This window comes from Sorex fumeus, unplaced genomic scaffold (assembly GCF_029834395.1).
Source record: "Sorex fumeus unplaced genomic scaffold, SorFum_2.1 ptg000010l, whole genome shotgun sequence".
In the NCBI taxonomy this organism is placed as follows: Eukaryota; Metazoa; Chordata; class Mammalia; order Eulipotyphla; family Soricidae; genus Sorex; species Sorex fumeus.
Window position 1 is genome coordinate 11,700,468 of NW_026606067.1, and position 21,286 is coordinate 11,721,753.

The 21,286-nt window shown below is 33.2% G+C and overlaps 1 protein-coding gene across 1 annotated transcript; it reads right to left on the reverse strand.

Annotated features, from left to right (window-relative positions):
• Window positions 1-491: 491 nt before the first annotated feature.
• Window positions 492-20,981, reverse strand: RGS18 (regulator of G protein signaling 18). The gene is made up of 5 exons (XM_056110821.1): window positions 20,807-20,981; window positions 20,224-20,325; window positions 19,055-19,116; window positions 2,788-2,954; window positions 492-749 (listed from the first exon to the last, which is right to left on the reverse strand). Exons 1-5 carry the CDS (start codon window positions 20,923-20,925, stop codon window positions 492-494), a joined length of 708 nt encoding a protein of 235 aa, XP_055966796.1. The 5' UTR covers window positions 20,926-20,981.
• Window positions 20,982-21,286: the final 305 nt, after the last annotated feature.

Here is a 21,286-nt window from a genome sequence, read left to right on the forward strand (position 1 = left end):
TTCTTATGACTGGTTTTTAACTAGAAATGATTTGTTGCTTTCATTAGTCAATGTGAGCCAAAACTAAGGGATCAAATATTCCCAATGTAGTCTATGCTCCTTGTAAGAGAGAGAGAATTGAAACAATATTATAGAAAATGATTAAATATATAGATATCTGAGCATTACATTGTTTATATCTATAAAAATATCCAAGGAAGATATTTGGTAAAATCTTTGGCAATGTCTTCAGAAGCTTAGCCTTAACTTTACTAACTTAATAATCATTATCACTTCATTAAACCCTTTTAATTAATAACTATGTTTATAGATAGAATACAGTCGAGTAGAAGGTTTTATGTAGTATATATATAAAACAATATATGTAAATACCACATGTTTCGTTCAAATATTCATTTTCTTTTAATTTTTTTCACATAATGTATTATAAAAAGTATCTATTTTCTATAACATATTATGAGAAGAAATTTTCCTAGCAAACCTCATTTTCTTTATAACCAAATGGCAACATCTGACTTAACATCCTGAAAATCATTGTAGGTAAATGAGCGTGATCTTCTTCGAAGATTTGTTGCTCTTTGTGGTCTTCCTTCTACCAAGTCTAAGTAGATGTCAGATTTCAGAAACCGTGTGTAGCTGTCTTGTTCCATAAGCTGATACACTCTGCTTTGTGCTGCCTCAAAACATTGAAGCGTGGGTTGAGTGATGTTCTTAGTAATGACTTCTTTGGTGTGGAAATCAAGGTTTACCTGGATGTAATTGAAAATGCATGATTATAGTCAATCTGCTTAAGAAAACCCCTTTCAGAAAAAGTATAGAATCAAGCCATTGTTGAAGTGGGCATAGAGCACATGAATATTGGATGTTTCCTGTTGCTGGTTTAGAGGATCTGATGATTTTCTTCAGGCTGATATTTCATCTTGCTCTTCTCTCCCTGTGTTTCTGGTCTTTCCAAGCTAATTTCAATTAATGGAAAGGTGTAAAGGTAAATACTCATTCCACCAGGTGGTGGGGATTATCTCTTGTGCTGCACCGAACAAGAAGCTCAGCTGTGACTTGACAGTTACATAGTGGAGATGTCGGGACTTGAGACCTGTGCAGTGCAGGGGCTTATTGCAGACTATCAACTGGTTCCAGAATGGCAGAGGTGGATTAGGAGAAAGTGGCCATTTCTCTCTCCTTTCTGCCTCAGATAAATTACCCAGGAACCAACCGGAGTCATTACCATGGGAATAATTAGGTTTAGTTCATTTTCTGAGTGGAAACATCACAGAAAAATTGCACCGAGTAAGTGCAAACAGTGAGCTTAGGGGCATATTCAGCATTTCACTGTGAGGCTCTTGTTTCATCTGTAATTTTTTTTTCATTGTATGCTGAAACCAGTGTATTTATAAACAAAACAAACACTGTCCTCCCGTTTTTCATCGATTTGCTTGAGCGGGCCCAGTAACATCTCCATTTTGAGACTTGTTGGTACTGTGTTTGGCATATTGAATACATCGTGAGTAACTTGATAGGCTTTGACGTGCGGGCGAGATACTCTCAGTAGCTTGCTGGGCTCTTTGAGAGGGGTGGAGGAATCAAACCCAGCTCGGCCGGGCTGGTTTCAAGCAAGGCAAATGCTCTACCACTGGGCTATCACTCCAGCCCAGTGTATTTATAAAACTATATAAATCAGTGTATATATAAAACTATATATATTTTTCAAAATACTGCTAATATTTTGTCAAAATACTGCTAATAGTTTAAATGGTGATAACTTTTTGAGAAGAGGTTCTTTTTCCTTGTGTCAGCACAACTTGCTCTCTTTTTTCATGTATAAAGTGATCTTATAGAAAACAAAATAACACAGTGAAACGCATATCAGATTGAAACATACAGAAAATAAGAAAAATAATTTTGTATGAGATGAATAAACACTTAAGCAATGAAATCTCAGGGACAGTGTTTCTTTATAGGTAAACACCATTCTAATAAATAATAAAAATATGTAAATGATTTTTTGAGAACAGCATAAAAATATTTGCTAGTTCTCTACTAGCTTAGCAATTACTATGGACAATTATCTTATATAGCAGTAGCAATCAGAAATCACAACGGAAGATTTTCATACCAAGTTTGCCTCATCACTTTATCAGGGAATTTTTATCTATGAGGTGAGAGAAAATCATTTTAGGGCAAGAAATATTTTGTATAGGGAGATGAACTATCCTTAACATGGAACATGATTCTTGATTTTTTTTGCTTCATCACTTACATAAATCCTGAATTTCTAGAGACAGTGCTTGTGCAAAGGTGATTAGCATGATAAATGAATGATGCTAAATGTTGTGACTTGTAGTATTTGCTCTCAGTCTAGACAGTAGAATAAAAATAAACCTAATGAGTGACTTCAAATATCATTTCCTTTCAAGGCACTATTTTACAATGCATCTTATTTGTACTTAGAAATCGATATAAATAACCATTGTTACTGTTTTCCCCAAATTCTGTCCTTTCTGGCAGACTGTATGGTAAAACCTATTTGTTAAAGGTAGATTCTCTTAAAACAAAAAAGCTGCTGGGTCCAAAAAGAGGATACATGAGAAAGATGGTAAGGCATTTTTCTTGCAAAGTTTCAAACACTGGTTCTATCCCAGGCAACTCTCCCTGAGCTCACTAAGGGAGATCAATGAATGCACAGTCAGGAGTAAGCCTGGAGCACTGCCAGGTGTGCCCTTGCCCACCCCCCCATCCCCAAAAGAAATGCAATTTCAAATTGCTCTAAAATTTCCTAGTCATCTTTACCTCTTGTGGAGCATCACTCCGAATAAATTTTTCATATATTGTTTTTGCTTTGAGGAGAATTTGCTGAGGGTCTTTGCTTTTCTTGAAATCTTCACAGGCTATCCAAAATTCAATGTTTTCTTCACTGAATTCTGTTTTAAGAAATCTGGTAAAAGTCTTCAATCCATCTATGAAGAAAAGAAGTGAGATATTGAACTGCAGAATATTCATGATAAGAGACAGTTTCACTTTGTACTTGGAGTTTGACTGCAGATATTCATGAAGAACGGCCATGTCTTCCATCTGAAACAGCTCAACAATACATGTTTTGCTCTGCAGCTTCAGAGACCTGTAAATGTGCTGTTGTCTTCACAACCCCCAAAGGAGTATCATTATTACTGAAAGGAAATTGAGATCTTGTTACTCAGAGAGACATCTGCTCCAGACCTTGTATAGGATCTCCTTTGTCTGTACCTCTCTCTAACTGAGTTTTTGCCAACTTGTATGCCTGTGATAGTGTGTGTTGTGTGTGTGTGTGTATGTTTTAATACTTTACTGAGCCAACCCCTACTTCTGACCAAGACACTGGTAATCCAGGATTCTGAAATTCTAAGACTCTTCACTTCCATGGTGTGCCTGGTTCTCTTCCTTACATTCCTTCATTTATCAGACTTGGAGATTTACAAACCCTTAAGACCTCAGTCAGTGAGGACAGAATTTGAGTTTGTGTTTAAAATGCAAAGAGGCCTTCCACAGTCTGAAGTCAAAACAAGCGTGGGAAGAGAAAGAATTATTATTTAGAACTGTAGGGACTGAAAATTTTATATTTATAATTATCTTTCAAGTATAAGTATAAATTCAGTGTATTTCTCAAAATAAAAAGATAGCATACATGTTAGAAACAGCTTGATATACAATCTTGAAGGATATCCAGAGATTTTGGGATCTCCTTTTTTACTTTTATCCCTAATCCCAATGAATATATTAGAGGTTTGCTTTGTGATGTGGAAAGTAGCATGGGATAAATCCATGCTGTTCTATGTTCTAAGTGAATTCCTTTTATTTTCTGTACCACAGTTTTTCAATATTTAGATGTAAGAAAATGATTGTGATATCCACTTACTTGGACTTAGATACTTAAATGTGTTAAAAGATACTCAGTGCTTAAAATAATAACTGGTACATCATAAGCACTCTATATGGGTTTTGGTGTTTTATATCAGTGATGATGATGAGAATGATGATATTAATTACTTTTTACTGAAGGTTCAATCAAATTACTTTTATTAGCCAAAATATGGCAGACTAACATAATCTGAATTTGAAACCACTGCTTTTTGAACTATTTTTGACTTTTTGACATTTAAACGATTACACTTAATTTTGAGAAAATTTTAAGTTTACAAATTGTTATAAACAAATATTAGAGATTTCATGCACTCTTTATCCAGGTTCCAATAGTATAGCATCTGTCAAGATATAGTATAGTACAATAGCCAGGAAAAAATGAGAAAATCAAGTACAGAACATTTCTGTATTATTTGGACATCTAAGATGACCCTTTTATAGATTGATTCAAGTATTTTTGCACTCCTAATATTTCTTTAAACTCAGAGAACCACCAATATATTCTGCACTCTTAAAATTTTGTCTGTTCAAGAAGGTTATATAAATGAAATAATAGAATAAATAATATTATTCAGGGTGACTTATTTTACTCAGGATAATATGATGCACATTCAATATTTTATCTTTTTTAATTATGTGATACATTCTATGACATTGACATATCACTAATTGTTTAAAATTTCACCCTCTGAAAGATGCCTTCTACTACAAATACTTAGATTTATTAAATAAATGTGCTCTAAACCTGTATATATAGATATAGAGAGTTGGGCTACACATGAAATTGCTGAAAGTTAACTCCTGGTTCTGTGCTCAGAAACCTTCCTGGTGGTATTTGATGGAATTGTGAGAGCATGTGTAATGCCAGAAATTTAAACAAGAGATGGCTATGTCAAAAACAAGTGCTTTACTATCTCTCTTTCCCAACATGTATGTATAGACTTTTTAAATGTAAATGCAATTCATTTTTTTCTGTGTAAATTTTCAGAAGTTAAATGTTTCATCATGTTGCAGAAACATCTAAAGAATTTAATGTAATATTTTAGAAACATTTAAAACATAGTGCCCATGAAAAAAAAATTTTCTTCCAGTTTTTTTAGAGAAATTCATATTTGAGTTGTAAATAAATGATATTTGTGTTTGTTTTTGTTTTGGGGTCATGATCTGTAGTACTTAAGAGTTTACTCCTGTCCCTGTGCTTGGGGAACACTCCTGACTAGGCATTGGGAACCAGGTGGTACAAGGAATCAAACCTGGCAAGCATCCTAACCCACTTTACAATTGTCCAGATATAAGCGATGTGAGAGCAATACTAATTATATTTGTCTCACTCTTTCATTATGACTCATTCAGTCATTCTGCTATCACTTGTTGCACGGAGAAATTCTATAAGATCTCTCTGGATTTCTCTCTGCAGTATTGGATAATATTGACCCATTTCCCTCCCTTTTAAAATACTCTTCTTCCTAAGATTATAGGTTACCATCTGCCCTAATATCTAAACTCCTAATTCTGGTCTCTTTCTGCAGTTGCCTGGTTTGACATAAGTTCTTTTCCCTAGTTAAATGTAATGTTAACTGGGATCTCTCATTTATTCATTCCGCTACTTTCTTCCTTTTTACTTCTACATTATCCTTTCTTCTTCTAACACTGTCCATGAAACTCATTTTCCTTGATGGCCCAGTGTACTTGAATCACTTTGCCAGTACTTGCAGGTGAAAGGAGGCATTATAATATGGAAAGACAAAGTTCTGAGGTAAATAAAATATAATTAAAATATTATAATCCTTTTGTGAGAATGAGAAAAAGAAATTTTTGTTGACTTTATAGATTTTCACTATTATTGGTACAAAAGATAGTGTTTTAAGTAAGTTTTTTAGACTTGTGTTTTTCATCTGTTCCACCTCATTTATTTCCCAGTAAACTAAAATGTGTTTTCTATCTAACATCTTAAATAATTTTTACCAAAATGACTTACTTGTTATTTTCAGAAAAAATGTTTTAAGTCCATATGTTACTTCCCTCTATGACAGGAGGCACAGATTTGTGTAATTTTTCTCCAGTGCAATCCATGGTCATGAGTTTACTTTTACACCTCTGCTGCTATTGTGAATACTGAGATCACCCCTTTATAATCCGTCCCTACAATTCATTTTCTTGGTTAATAAACTCAGTATTTGAATGCAATGAACATACATAGAGTTCATCTTCAGATCAGAGCTATCACTTGAGCTCTAAATTCATATGATCCAATGCTGGGTAAATATATTCACTGAATTATCTCCCCATAAAAACCATGTTACAGCTGAATTAATTATTTTCATCCCAAACCTTTTCAGAATGTTTCCCATGCAGCAATTTAAGTCACAAGTCTGTAATGAATTTATAGGAACCCAGCATATATATACATGTGTTCATAGGATTCTCAACATACATGCATACATGTAATTACCAGTTCTAAACTGTAGGCTTGGGATATAGTCAGCTTTACCATGATTGGGTTCTACTTAAAAGAGCCAGACATGCTTATTCTTTGACAATATGGCACATAAGTATATAAGATTAATGGTGTACTAGCCCATTTAATAGTCCCTATCTTAGTTTGATGCCATAAAACATTTAATTTTGTTCTATTTTCAAGATTATCAAAAAAGATTTTTATTATGAGTTGGCTTCTCCTGGAGCATACGCAACAGGAGGGAAATGGTTACCAGTGATAGTTTTATTTTTGAATTTATATTAAGTTGGAACTCAGCTTCCTAACTTTTGCCATAATGAGTCTTCTGAGTATTAAGTCCTTCTTCACATGAAAAAAAAATTTCCAAATTGGCATGACTGAGTTTGTGACAAATGCCAATTTGTGTGCTTCAAGTAAGCTGACAAATATTTAGGAGGTACACTGATCACTGCTGAGTGTTACCATAGGCTATCCCACGTATTTCTAATTATAGTGCATCTCTACATTTCATAGGTTTGCTTTGTTTTGTGTGTATATGTATGTGTGTGTGGGTGTGTGAAGCAAGATAGTTTTAATAGAATGGAACTTACTCAGAATGACATGAGCAGAGAGTAAGAGAGAAATATGAATTCAAGAGATAACATGTGTTTCTCCAGAGTGCAAAAACAAAGCAAAAATCATAGAGATAAGCAGGCAAGATATGTATTCAAGAGAGAAGATGGATTTTAAGAGCAAGTTTGGTTTGATTTTCTAACTAGGTGCACTACAGGATTGGAATGGTAATAAAACTTAAATAAATTAAAAAAGTTGATTGAGGGGCAAAAGTGAGAGTTGTAAAAATTGTGTTAGGGGCCAGAAAGATAGTACAGCAGTTATGGTGCTTGCCTTTCATGTTACTGACCTGGGTTTACTCCCCAGCATCATATGACCCTCTGAATGACCACATAGGTCCCTGCCAGGAGTGATCCCTGAGCACAGAGTCAGGAATAATTCCTGAGTACAGCTAGGTGTGGACAGACACCACCACCAACAAAATAATTAAATAATTTGGAATGTGTAGGACAATATACTGAAAAACTGGAAGCACACAGAAATATATGTGGCACTTTGTAGATCTTTGAAAGTGAGCTAGTCAAGTCATCTACATGTGCAGGGAATTTTCTGGTGAAGTTAAGAAGAGAAGAACTGTCAGAAGAATAGAAGGTAAATGGAGTATGGGAATATCCCAGGGTTGGGAAACTTTGGAATTCTGGCACAGTCATAATGGAGTCATCAAAAAGAAGTCATTCTTTTTGTATATGTACTTAACCTAAATTAATGTGTTCTTGAGTAATGACAAATCTAAAAGAGATTGTACAAAAGGCTTAAAAAAGAATCTGTCCAGATGGAATTAAGAGATTGTAACAGTGGTTAAATTGACTAGTGGAAATACAGTTTAACATACTTTAAAGGACAATATGATAAACTAGATACCTATATCCTCTGTGCTCAAATACAATAAAAATGTACTATTGCAAATAAATGTCTAATATGATGATTGTAAAATGAAAATGTTAATAAAAATTAGTCATTACTTTCCAAAATGTTTTTTAAATAGTATGTAAGAACATTTTTAAAGCCATTGCTAAGATGTTGATGATGTAAAAGTTACAGAAGACATAATGAGCTAATAGATGTGTGAACATGGAGCTGAGAAATTGAAGCAATATAAAAATATCCAAATGGACACACTAAAATATAAGATAAAAAATAAATATCTGAGGTTAAAAAAAGCCATTAGGGAGCCAGAGAGATAGTACAGTGGGTAAAACTTTCGCTTTACATGTGACCTAATTGGGTTCAATTCCCGGTACCCCATATGGTCCCTGGAGCACCACAGGAATGACTCCTAAACAAAGAGCCAGAAGTGACTCCTGAGCATTGCCAGATGTGGCCCTAAAGCTAATAATAAAATGTATTGAATAAGTTTGACAATAGATTAAAGATGGTAGAAACTACAGAGTCCATTAAATTGTAGATTTTAAGTATATTTCTTTCTAAATATTTAGAACAAGTAGAAGAATATCAATGATATTATACAAAATAACACTAGTAATCAAATAAACCTAATTAAAAATTCTAAAATAAACTAAAAGACATTTCAAGTATATAAAGACAAATTATCCAAGATGTGATATATTATAGGATGTAAATGAACCTTAAAAGGAATTTTCCAAAGATAGTTATTCTAAAAAAATAGACTCTATAGCCACAGAATTTTATTGCTAGTAACATAGCTATAAAAATCCCAAACACTTGGGTATAGAATGGTACTCTTACAAGTAATTAATAGGCCAAAGAAAGAATCACAAGAGAAGTTAGAAAATATTAATAATTGAAATATAATGAAAGTACAAGAATTCATACTGTGGGATATAGTTTAAACAATAACATAAAGCTGATTGTGAAATGACAAACTAGAAAATAAAGTAAGAAATCACAGTTAAAACTTTACACTTTAAGAAACTTGAAAACTAAGGGTAAATTAAGCAAGGCTAAATAAAAGAAAAATAAAACTGGAAGTCTCTATAAAAATGCAGTCTGTATAAAAATAGAAATCATAAAGAAAATTAACAAAACTTAAAGTTGGTCTTTTAAAATGTTGGTAAAAGAACCCTTTACATGGTTCATTCAGTGTAAGAAGAAAAGCAAGGCTATTACCACAGATTTTATAGGTACTTCAGGAATAGATTTGGAATATTATGAATGAATTTATGTATTTCATGTATACAATAATTGTATTAAATGAGAAAATTTTGGAATGCTAAAACCCATCAAAGAAACCCTGAATATATAGAAAATCTGATAGTGCTGATTTAATTACTATATATTTTTATGATAAATGCCTATATTCCCAGTCAGATTTAGTGAATTCCACTAAACAGCAAGGAGAAATGTACTTGCATATTACACATATTTCTCTGTAAAATGATGGACTGGTAAAATTTCCATCATTCTTTGAAAAGACTGACAAAACTGTAACACACACACATACACACACATATATATATGTACATATATTTCCATGTTCTCCTGATGATAAAAAAGACTAAGAAAAAACTAAGGAAAAAAGTATAGGCAATATCACTCCTGATCACAAATGCAAAGATTCTAATCAAATGTGAAAACTTAAGTGTGAACACCTATATAACAAAAGAGAAGCAAAATATATAGCATTATATTTGAAAACACTGCTGAATTCTACATATATATTAATTTCTTATATTTCTGCTCCTGAAGATTCTTCCTGTGGTCAGTGAATATTTCTAAATTCTACAATTTCATGTAGAAAACATAATTTTGTAGAATTGAGTTTTTGCAAAAACTCAAGAGTTTTCACATTTATATATTTGGAGGTTTTGAGGGCTATTATATACATTACCAAATTCAACCTTACAAAAGACATCTGGAATATGTTCTATATTCATTTTTATAGATGAGGAAATTTTCAGATAACTCTAATTGCCTTAGACGTAAATTAAGAAATTAAGTTGTATAAGTTCATTTTTTTTCAGGAAGATAACTTTCTATATTAGGCAAAGAAACTGCCCCCCAAAGATATACACTCTCTTATCCCCAGAACTTGTGGAAATATTATTTTCTATGGAAAAAAAGCTTTGTAGGTGCATTTGTGGATTATAACCTTATATTGGATATTACCTTGGGATATCCAAAGGATTTAGTCTAATACCATGAGTTGTTTAAAGCAAAAGAGAAACTGAGATTTCCATTGAAATGCCACCTCAGGATAAAAGGGGTTTCATTGGAAAGAGGTGGGTGAATTTCAGTACTTGTGTATATGGGGTGTGGCATGAAAACTTTTGCTAATGTGTGAAAATGAATGCCTGGTACATATATGACAGTTAATGTTATAAATCAATGCTTTCTGAGTTAAAAATAAAAGTTTAAAACTTGAAGGGGGGTCAGAGGTTGAGTCAGAAGGATGCAATAGAAAATCTGTTGGTAAACTTGAAGTCCAAAAGAGAGAGTTATTAGCTAAGAAATCAGGGTGTTTTGTAGAAAATGAGGCAGTCCTCAACCGAGAGACAACAGGAAATGGAGATTTTGGTTCAAAACTGCAAAGAATTCATTCTGTCCAGAAGTCAAATGACAAGAACAGGGAATCCCGCCCCCTTCACTTTCCAGAATGGACAATGACTTAACAATGCCTTTTTTTAAAATGGGTGTTTCCCCAACTCATTAAACTGTAAGATAAATTTGTGTTGAAGTTATGGTGGTTCATATCAGCAGCAAGAAGAAAAATAGCACTGTAGCACTGTACTCCCGGTGTTCATTGACTTGCTTGAGCAGGCACCAGTAACATCTCCATTGTGAGACTTGTTGTTTCTGTTTTTGGCATATTGAATACACCCCGGGGAGCTTGCCAGACTCTGCCATGGGGGCGAGATACTCTCTGTAGCTTGCCGAGCTCTCCAAGAGTGTTGGAGGAATCAAACCCAGGTTGACCTGCATGCAAGGCAAACACCTTACTTACTGTGCTATCGCTCCAGCCCAAAAGAATACAATTACTAAATTATATTCTACGTATCTTCATTTATTTCTACTAGATTTAAAGTATGATCTTTGTTATTAAGATCATTTTTAAAAATTGTAAGCATTTTGTTTTTAATATTAAACAATTTGAAACAGGAACTTAGTTTCAAAGGCAGTAGTCCTATCTGTCTTTTCTTTTCTAGCCTATTGCTTCTTCCACCAGAATTTTTATGGGATGTGAGCAGATGCTACCATTTTTTTCCCTTGGTAAGTTGACTGAGCACCAGATGTGAATGGTTAGATATTAGCAAAAACAAACAAACAAAAAAAAACAAAATCAAAACAACTCAGGATGGCAAATGAAGGTCAGACTCACAAGACTTTAAGAAGATATAGTAAGGCTAACAAGCAACTTGCCACTTATTTAACATCATTAGATGCTAGTAAGGTCACTCCTTTTTAAATACAACCTCCTTAAGGAGAAATGCCAAGTGGCTCAGAATAACAACACATTCTAATCACTCTGAGGAGATAAAAGTAATAAGTATGAGTGATATTTAACTACTCTTATTTCCATAAGCCTTTCAATTATTTTTGTATCTTACTTTAAAACAAATTTAAAGTTGTTTTCCCAAATATCTTATATTGCATATATATGTATATATATTTGCATAGTATATGTCTATCTATAGCATTATGCATGTTGTAGTAGTATAGTGATTTATAATCTTAAAATATTTTAAATAAAAATTGCTGCCAAATTGAACAATATAAAGTCAGATATGTTGGTTTTACCAACATATCCTAGCACACTGGTCCCCACAAAGATTATGATTCTTTATTGGTTCCCACGTGCTAAACCCCTTTTCATCTCACCCATAAATTTTCTTACCACTTTTTCAATAGCACCTGAGCTTGTACAAAGCATCTTTAGAATGGTCTTTCTATTGTACAAAATCAGATACATTTTTGATTTTGGAAAAATTTATCTCTGCATCCTTTGAAGGCTTTGGGTGATTACAGAACCTTATATTGATGATTTTAGAAAATAAGATGAAGAAACATTATTTGGTTACCAAACTGACAACAGTTGAAAAACTTCATTCCTTCCCATATAAGTGACCAGAAAGATGGTTTTATTTCATAATCTCTAGTTTGACTTTTTTGTAATTGACCATCCCTCCTACCTGAACTGCACTGGCCTTTCTCTAATGATCTTGGGAAGAATCAAAACAATAAAGGTTGACATGCCTTCCCATCCTTAAATAAAAATTGAAGTATAATTTGAAATGTGGACAAGGCTTAGGTCTCTAGAATCAAAATTCATCAAAAGCAACAATCTGTAGATCAGTTGGCTTGAACTTATTTTTTGGTCAGAATTGTTAAACTTTTTGAGCATTTTCCCCCTTGAAGAATATTTAGTGTGATGAGAAAACATTGCTTAATACCCGTACTTCCATTTTCCTTCCATTTTCAAGTTTCTAAGATATTCCTCTTTTTTGAGTCCCAAATTAATAATCATTTTACTGAATTTAATTATAACCCATATACATATTATGTATATTATAATACATATACATATGTATTGCTATATAGTCTCTATTTGTCTCTAATAATTATCTCTAGAACTGATCGATTATATTATAATAGAATTCTGAGATTTGTTACTTGTTTGGTAGCTTATTTAATATAGATTTATCTTAAACTCCTTGTCTACTTATTAGGAAATAACTGGAAGTATGAAAAGAGACTGATTGTAGAACATTTTAAGTTTTAAAAAAATGCTCTAGGGCTGGAGAGCTAGTAAAAATGCTCAAGTATTTGCCTTGCATAGGACAGACCTCGGTTAGATTCATTGCACTACATATGATCCCCCAGAGTTTTGCTAGGAGTGATTCCTAAACATGAGATCAGGGGCAAGCATTGAGAATACCTGCACAGGTATAGTCCCCAAACCAAATAAATAAAAAATTTTAAAAAAGTGCTCTGCTGATTTTAAAAAATGTACAATTTATTGCTTTACTTATGCTATAGATATTATTTCTTCATAATAAGAGGCATATTAGCCTTTTTTCTTTTGTTCCTGTGTTCACATCTAAATGGACATTGATGTAAAGTTGAAATAAAGTTCCTGCTATTTTACAGTGGGAGAACAGTCTGTCTAGGTCAAAGCTTGTTTGGAAGAGGAAATATTGTTTTATTGGGTTTAAGAATAAAGTCAGTTTGACCCTAATGAAAATAAAGAATTCTTTTGATTTCCAATTTTTCATTCATATGTTATGTATATCTTGATAAGTTTTTATTTTATATAAAAATTCTTACCAGTTTTATTTAGAAAAAGTGATATATATATATTGCATTTTACTTTCTTATTGTATAGCATTATTATATTTACATAGATTGTGAAATGGTTACCACAATAGTTTCAACTAAGATTCATTCATTTTCTCATTTATATTCAAGAAAAGGGAAAAAACCTACTTTGAATGAGAATGGATCATGGATCGGTTTCAAAAACCAAACTAAGTTATTAATTATGATTTTTGAAGACTATGGACATTACTTTTCCTATGAATAGATGTTGACTAAAATAAAATGTTTTGTGCTGACATCTAAAAGGGATCATCCATATGCCAGGAAACTTTAATCTATCTTATTTATAAAATACCTAAGATGAATCAAAAATTGTATTACATATTCAAAGTGAAATAATACTAATTAAAATATAAGATTTAGAGTTTGCAAGGGTATGGCATAGAGCTATATGCCTTTTTTTGAAACAATTCATTAATTTTCATTTGACTTTTGTATAATACATATTATTATACTGATTTATAAAGATGAAGGTAAGATTCAGTGTTAAGTAGACCCAAATTTTCAGTTGGCAAAGTGAATCCCTGATTTAAACACAGAGGTTTGAACCAAGGTTTATCTTATTTTTAATTATAGAGTATAGTGCAAATGTACCATGAGAAAATAATGTCCCTACTGCTTAGGAATCTGGAAATTAAAGGGTAGGGCATGTGTATCCATTCCAAGGACCAAGGGAGGGCATTTTATGGGGCGACTCAATTGTTGTTAGCTGCTGAACAATGCCAGTTTGCAGAGGAATCAAGCAGAAGTCTTCAGATTATACCATGAACAGTGTTTAAAACATTGTCCCTCTCTCATTCGCAATAGTTTGCCAGTCTCTGTGATCTGGAATACTACGAAAAAAACTTTTAATATCATGGTTAGTTCTGAGTTTGATATGAGCATTCAAAACAAAACCACAGCATTCATATTTGGGGAAAGGGGCCAAAAATTAAAAGTGTTCAGAGTGAATGGATTTTGTTGGCAAAACGTGAAAATAATTGGCAAGAATAAATGCTGATTTAGAAATGAGCTAATGAATGAGAAAGTTCATTTATTTAAAATTCTAAGTCAATTACTTTCTTGAAAGTAATATGCAACGTTATGTGAGATTAATCCAAGGCCATTAACTACTTCCTGTTTCTCCTTGGGCAGCTGCATTAAGCCAGGTCACAATGGAACCATTTTTCACACAGAAGCAGTAACTTGCAAAACAGTCCTTTAGAAGGCAACAGTGGTGAATGCAGCTGCCAAAAGTGCTTGATAGAACCTGGGATTAGAATTCACACTGGAAGAAGCTGGCTCAATGTGTCATACAAATATGAAATGCTTGTAATTGCATGTTTCTAAATTGAAACTCTGGCATCTGTTGGAGTATTTTTCTGATGCCAAGAAACCAAATGAAACGAAAAGTTAAGAAACTCTCAAGTTAAAAATCCCAAGTGTAATAGCCGAAGCACTAGGTTGCATTGTTTCTCCTTTATAGCTGGTTTCCTAATTCTTGACCTGCCACAGAAAACTGATTATTTTAGCAATAGTGATTTATTTACATGATCCTTTTATGTTTAGGTTAAATTTTGCTTTTTTTTTAAGAGAGAGATTAAGAAACTTGAGTATTTGTTATGAGGGTCATTTTAAGAAGTTTAACTTAAAGCATAAACTGTGATCACTTATCTTGTGGAAAATTGATAGCTGGAAATTGGGGAGGGCAATTTAAAAAGCCACAGGATGAAAAGTGGAAGGATGGAAGAAGTTTTCACTTCCTTCTCTAACAAGAAGTTTCTTTGAAACTTTTTTTTAATTCAATATCAGTAATAAGCATTTTTCAATTTAAACGGTGCATAATTTTTAATGAAGTGTGTCCAATGACTATCAATTTTATTTATTTCTGACCTAGTATAAATTATTTTCAGCTTTAAACTGAATAGATTTAGAATGTAAAAAAAAATTCAGATTATAAAAAGCACGAACCCAAGCCCAAGCTTTAATAAAATTATAGACAAACTGAGATGATTTACAATGACTCCTTTGACGCTGCAGAGGAAAATAGACAATGGTATAGTGTGGTAAAAAGAATTTTTTTCCCCCAAAGAAATTTCTTTTATACAGAGTAACATTCTCTTTCATATCTTCAGTTATCAAGTATGTGACATGATTAGTGAATCTCTTCTTTAATCAGTTGTTTTTCTGTATTTTGATGTGTGACTACAAAATTCATGAGAATTACCAGCATCTAACAAATTTTAAACTCTAACCGTACAGTCCTCACAAACCTTGTTTTTTCCTCTCAATTTATCATTTATAAAGGTGCCAATATCTTTCTGTTAATTTGAATTGTAGCACTGTCCTCCTGTTGTTCATTGATTTGCTCCAGCGGGCCCAGTAACATCTCCACTGTGAGACTTGTTGTTACTATGTTCGGCATGTAAATACGTCACAGGTAGCTTGCCCGGCTCTGCCATGTTGTTGAGATATTCTTGGTAGCTTGCCGGCTCTCCAAGAAGGGCAGAGGAATCAAACCTTGCTCAGCGGGGCTGGCTGCGCGCAAGGCAAACACCTTACCACTGTACTATCACTCCAGCCAATTTGAATTAAAACATGGGAATTTGGCTCATTATTTTCCTTAATCTCTAATTTCTTACTCATTTCACTTTACAATAAAACACATTCAGAATACCACCACATTCATTTATTTTCCTTCCAAAAAAAAAAAAAAGAAACAAAACTTTTTTTTCTTGCTCTTGTCAAGTCGTTATAAATGAAATAAGTTTTATCATTTGCAACTAGAGACATTTTTAGGTGAGTAGTTTAAATTTTATTTTTACTTCACTATTAAAATAATTGTATTTGAATTGCAGATTAAAAACACTAGTAACATTGTGGGAGAGGATGGGTGTAAATTCAATGTAATTTTACGGGCACTTTTACCATGAACACCATGAGCAGTGATAATATCTGAATGTGTCAGTATTGAGATTTGTTATTTGTGGTAACCACTCTAATACAAATTGATGGTAGCTTTTTCATTTCCTGAACCAAAAGAAAAGAAAGTTGTGAATTCATTGTTTTCCATGAAGTTTTAACTACCTGTAGAGCAGGAGGATTATAGAATACCAGGGGAATATTTTTCTTTAGGACTAATTACCCTGCCTAAATCTTTCTGAATGAGTCATGAGAATATAATAAAATTATTGCATACAAACTTATTTAGTTAAAGAAATAAATCCTGTTATGTATTACTTTCATTTGGAATTTAATTCTATAAATGATGATTATCCAGTTGGGAATGGACTGGAAAACAGGAAAGTATTATTCAAATTATTGATGATAATTTTTTTAGATAATAGCAGTAACAATTTCCGTGTGTGGTGTTAAATGGATCTTTGTTTCTGATTCATCATCTCACTAATCCTGAGAGGAGCCTGATTCTGTTGGAGTTAAAGATATTATCTCCATTTACAGTTGAGAAAGCAGAAAGTTGGAGTAATTAGGGAGCTTAACTAAGATTATATCACTATTATGTTGCTGAAGGGAACCAGAACTCAAATCTCAAAGGAACCCTAGACTAACTTTCTCCTAGCAACAAATTCAGTTTATTCCTTGAGTCCTTAATGTTTGCCAGAGAACATACTGAGTTTGAACATTCACATATGAAAAATCACATTCACTTTTAATCAATTACATCAGAAAAATAGGAAAGAAACTTTCTTCTTTTCATATACTTTGGTGAAAGTACAAAAAAATAAGGATGTGCCAAAAGGGTGGAAATAAAATAAGATATAAAAAAAGAAACACATTTGAAGGACATCAATTTTGAAGGGAAGTTTTATAGCGGTTGTAGTTAATACTGATATCTAATAAGTGCCTGACATTGTGGTAAGCTAGTGATTGAAGTTGAGATAGATTCTACTTATGTTTGGTTAGGATTTTAATGCAGTTAAGAAATTATTTGAGGGGCTGGAGTGATAGTACAATGGGTAGGGCATTTGCCTTGCACGCAGCAGACCCGGGTTCAATTTCCATCATACAATATGGTCCTCCAAGCACCGTTAGGAGTTATTCCTGAGTGTTTAAGCCAGGAATAACCCCTGTGCATCACCGGGTATGATCCAAAAAGAGAAAAAAAGAAAAAGAAACTGTTTGTTATTGGGAAGGAAACTCTCCCAAACAGGAACAGCTAGCCTTTATGCTGAAATACGAAGAGAGAAGCAAATTACTTTTTCCCCGCCATATAAACTTTCTCTCTTACTTCTCCCTTCCATTTTCTTTGATAGCATACTTGCCTCAATTTAAGCCTTTATTTTTCTTCTGCGTCATTTTTCTTTATTGGAGTGAATATTATAACTCAGAGATGGTCTCTGCTTTCATTGGAAGAAGGGGATGCTTTTAATCTGAGACTGATACCAAAGGACAGTAGAACAAGGGCCAGGGATATTGCTCCATGGCTGGAAGCCTGTCTCATGAGCTGGGGGAGAAGGCAGCTGGAATAGAGAAGGGATTACTAAATTAGTGATGGTTGGAGGGATAGTTCTGGATGAGAGATGTGTGCTGAAAGTAGATAAAAGACCAAACGTGATAGCCATTCAGTATCCATATTGCAAACCATACTGCCCAAGAGTAGAGAGAGCATATGGGGGAAATTGTCTGCCATAGAGGCAAGGGGGGGTAGGGGATGATACTGGGGACATTGGTTGTAGAAAATGTGCACTGATGGAGGGATGGCTGTTCCACTGTTGAATGACTGAAACTCAAACATGAAAGCTTTGTAACTGCATATCGTGGTGATTCAATAATAAAAAAAGAAATGTTTTCAGGTATAGTCTGCAGAAATAAAATTCTCAAGTCTGTCACTTCAGAAAAGCATGAACTGAACCCAAGGACCTTGGAGAGAGAAAGACAATGATGATGCAGAAAAATACAGCAAAATATGAGGTCAAACAAGGGAAAATGGTGTTTCATCAAATGGAGCACAGTCTGAATTACAAGTACTCTGCTCCAGGCTGTTCTGGCAATAGGAGCCCTCCCTTCTTGTTGTGGGAGGGTAAGGCAGAGGAAGAATTTGAGATGTAACTCAGGCACTGGGCTTGAGGAAATGGTGATATTTGGTAATGGTTAAAGGTTGTGTCTTAAGCAGACTATGTCATGTTTAGTGTAGAATGACCCCACAATTGTCTTGCCCCAGAATATAATCCATTCAACTTGTAAGTGTTGCTACCTGAAAAAAATTATGGTCTGAATAGAGAGAAACAGAACCAGTCACCTGCTGCCTGTGTAAACTGATCTGAAAGAGAGGCTGCAAGGCAAACATTTTCCTCCCTTCCCTGTGTGGAGACCTAGAGCATCAAACCTCCATCTTATCTACAAAGTGCTGCCTGAGACACCCGCTGATTCTCTCATTTTTATTTCTAAAAATTCTGCTTTAGAATTGATGATAATATAAACAATAGATCATTTATTTTAATTTTTTATTTCTATGATGATTTCCTAAATATCAACACAAAGAGCTACGTTAGGTTTAGACCATTCCACACTAAAAATAAGAGATGATTTAGAATTTAATTACACCAAAGGTTTCATTGAGAAATTTTAAAAAAGACAAAAGAAAGACTTTTAACCATGACTTGTGTATTTTAACCACAACGAGTAATTCTTAAAATAAAAAAAAAACCTTTAAAATTTCTCTTTGTTGAAACTATATTGTTCAGTTGTCTCTAATAGAAACTTCTGAATGACAGCCCATATTGTACAGTTAATTACATATATTCTTTCAATAATTTTCCAGGAAAAGAGAAATTATTTGGAAAAATTGATACCAACCTTTATGGGAAAGCAGTTTCTCAAATGATTCACCCCACATCACTGCTTCTGCAGGGGAGATTCTGTTTACAAGATAAAATGTTTTATAATGTATTGCGTAGAAGGTCTGTTTGTGAATCTGCTTTAGCATATTCTATACCTCTGTCTTTTCAGTCATATTCCACATGATTGGTCCTTCACTATTACATTATGAAGTTAGCAACTTAAAATCATTGGAAACATTTCTTTTGGTATTTACTTAGCAGATAAAATATGATTAAATATTGGTTGATGAATGTGTGGATTGTTTAATATTTTAAGGAAAGATTACTAATGTGCTAGGTCAAAGAGCACACAAAATAGCTGTGAAAAAATAGCTCTACTATTTTTCTTAATTCAGCAAATGGAAGAACCTGAACTGACTAAACTGAATTTTTTTTAAAACTGTAACTTCCTTGACTCTCTTACCACATATGCCACAATGTTTTATAAAGGAAGTTTAACTAATACAGCTTTAAGGAAGTGGGAACTGTGAAACATTATTGATATAACAGATATTTTAGAGGATGATAATTTAGAAGTTTTTGTGAGCCAAACCTAGTAGTGCTAAAGGGTTAACCCCTGTTAGTGGTCAGGGAAGTCTATTTGGTTCTTGGGAAAAGGGATTGGACACATTTGAGTCAAAGACCTTAATCCCTGAATTATTATCTTGTTGGTCATATTTTGCAATTAGATAAAATTGTATTATATTAGTATATAAGCTTATTCTACTTTCATCTTAAATTAAGAAAATGTTTATTGATTACAAATACCACTTTTTCTGTTTTACTTACTATTAGAGTAAATCACAAAAAGGAGATATGAATATTTATTTTATGTAACATCATTACCTTGTGAAAACCCTTACAGTAATGAGTATTTCATCAATTATAAAGAATAAAATATATCATTTAAATTTGACAGATCTGTGATTTTTAAAGGGAGCTCTTCAATTTTTATAAGATTATTTTAATGCAGGCTATTAAAGTGTTTGAAGTAAAAATATTTCAAGCATTTTTAGAATGAGAACTTTAACCTTCCTTATATTACTGCATAATTTCTATTAAATAGAAATTTTTAATTTCCTCTTTCTTAAATCTTTAAAAGATAGAATCATCAACATCTTCCCGAAATAATTAAAAATTATTCACCTTCTTTCTTGGGCCAAGTGCCCAGATCTACTGGAGTGAGTCTCTTCGTGAAACTCAAGTTTCTGCACAAGAAGACTGAGCCTGTTTCTTTTTTCCTTAGATCTGCAATAGAAAGCATTGTGTCAGGACGATTTGAATAACTCTTAAAATATCTCCCGCTAAATATCAAGCAAATTTGGAACCAGTGATCACCTGAATACCCCGCTTCTCTCCCTCAACTCCCCACACATTCTGATTGACTTTTAAAAGAATATCATTTAAATATCATGTTTCCGGAGGAATTAGGACACATATGTAAAAGATTTTTCTATTTCTCCTTTAGTGACTATCTATGGTGTAAGATTATTTTTCAGTAATATTTTAACCAGTTTTTTAGTTCCCGAGACTGCTGCACTTTTTAAATGAAGGTACTTTAGACTTAGCTGCTTGCTTCTGATCAATAGATATTTTAATTGAAACACACGATACAACTATTGTATTGTCAAACTACATTTCAACCACATTTCAAAAACAAGTGCTAATAAAAATTCAACACACCAACTCTGTTTTTAAACATAGACTGATTTAAAAAATATGCTTTTACCTGATTTTTTCTTCTTTCCTTGTTTCTTCTTTTCCTGAACCATGTATTAATTTGAAAAACGTTTTTTCTCTTGATTCACACATATTTAACTGAGAAAAGAAAAACAATGATGTTTCCATCTTCTCTCTCTAAATTGAAGAGACATACACTTTCTTAGACTCATTGCTTCTTGCTACTGTTCCATAGTGACACATGGTAGCACCTAAAGTTTTCAACTTTCAGCAATACGTAAAAATCTGGAAGTCAAGACCTGTATTTTCTTTCTCTGTGAATATTTAGGACTGAGGAACTGAAGTACAATTCAGCCCTGAGTTGTTTAGGGAAATGATGCTACAAATTTGCAGAATTACCCTTGGCCTCTCAGATAAAGACTAGCATTACCGCAATGCAACTTCTCTTTCAAGTTTGTGTAACCAAAAGATGCTTTTATATAACCAAATAACACTGTCATTTCCCACAGGAACTTTTCAAAAGTACTTT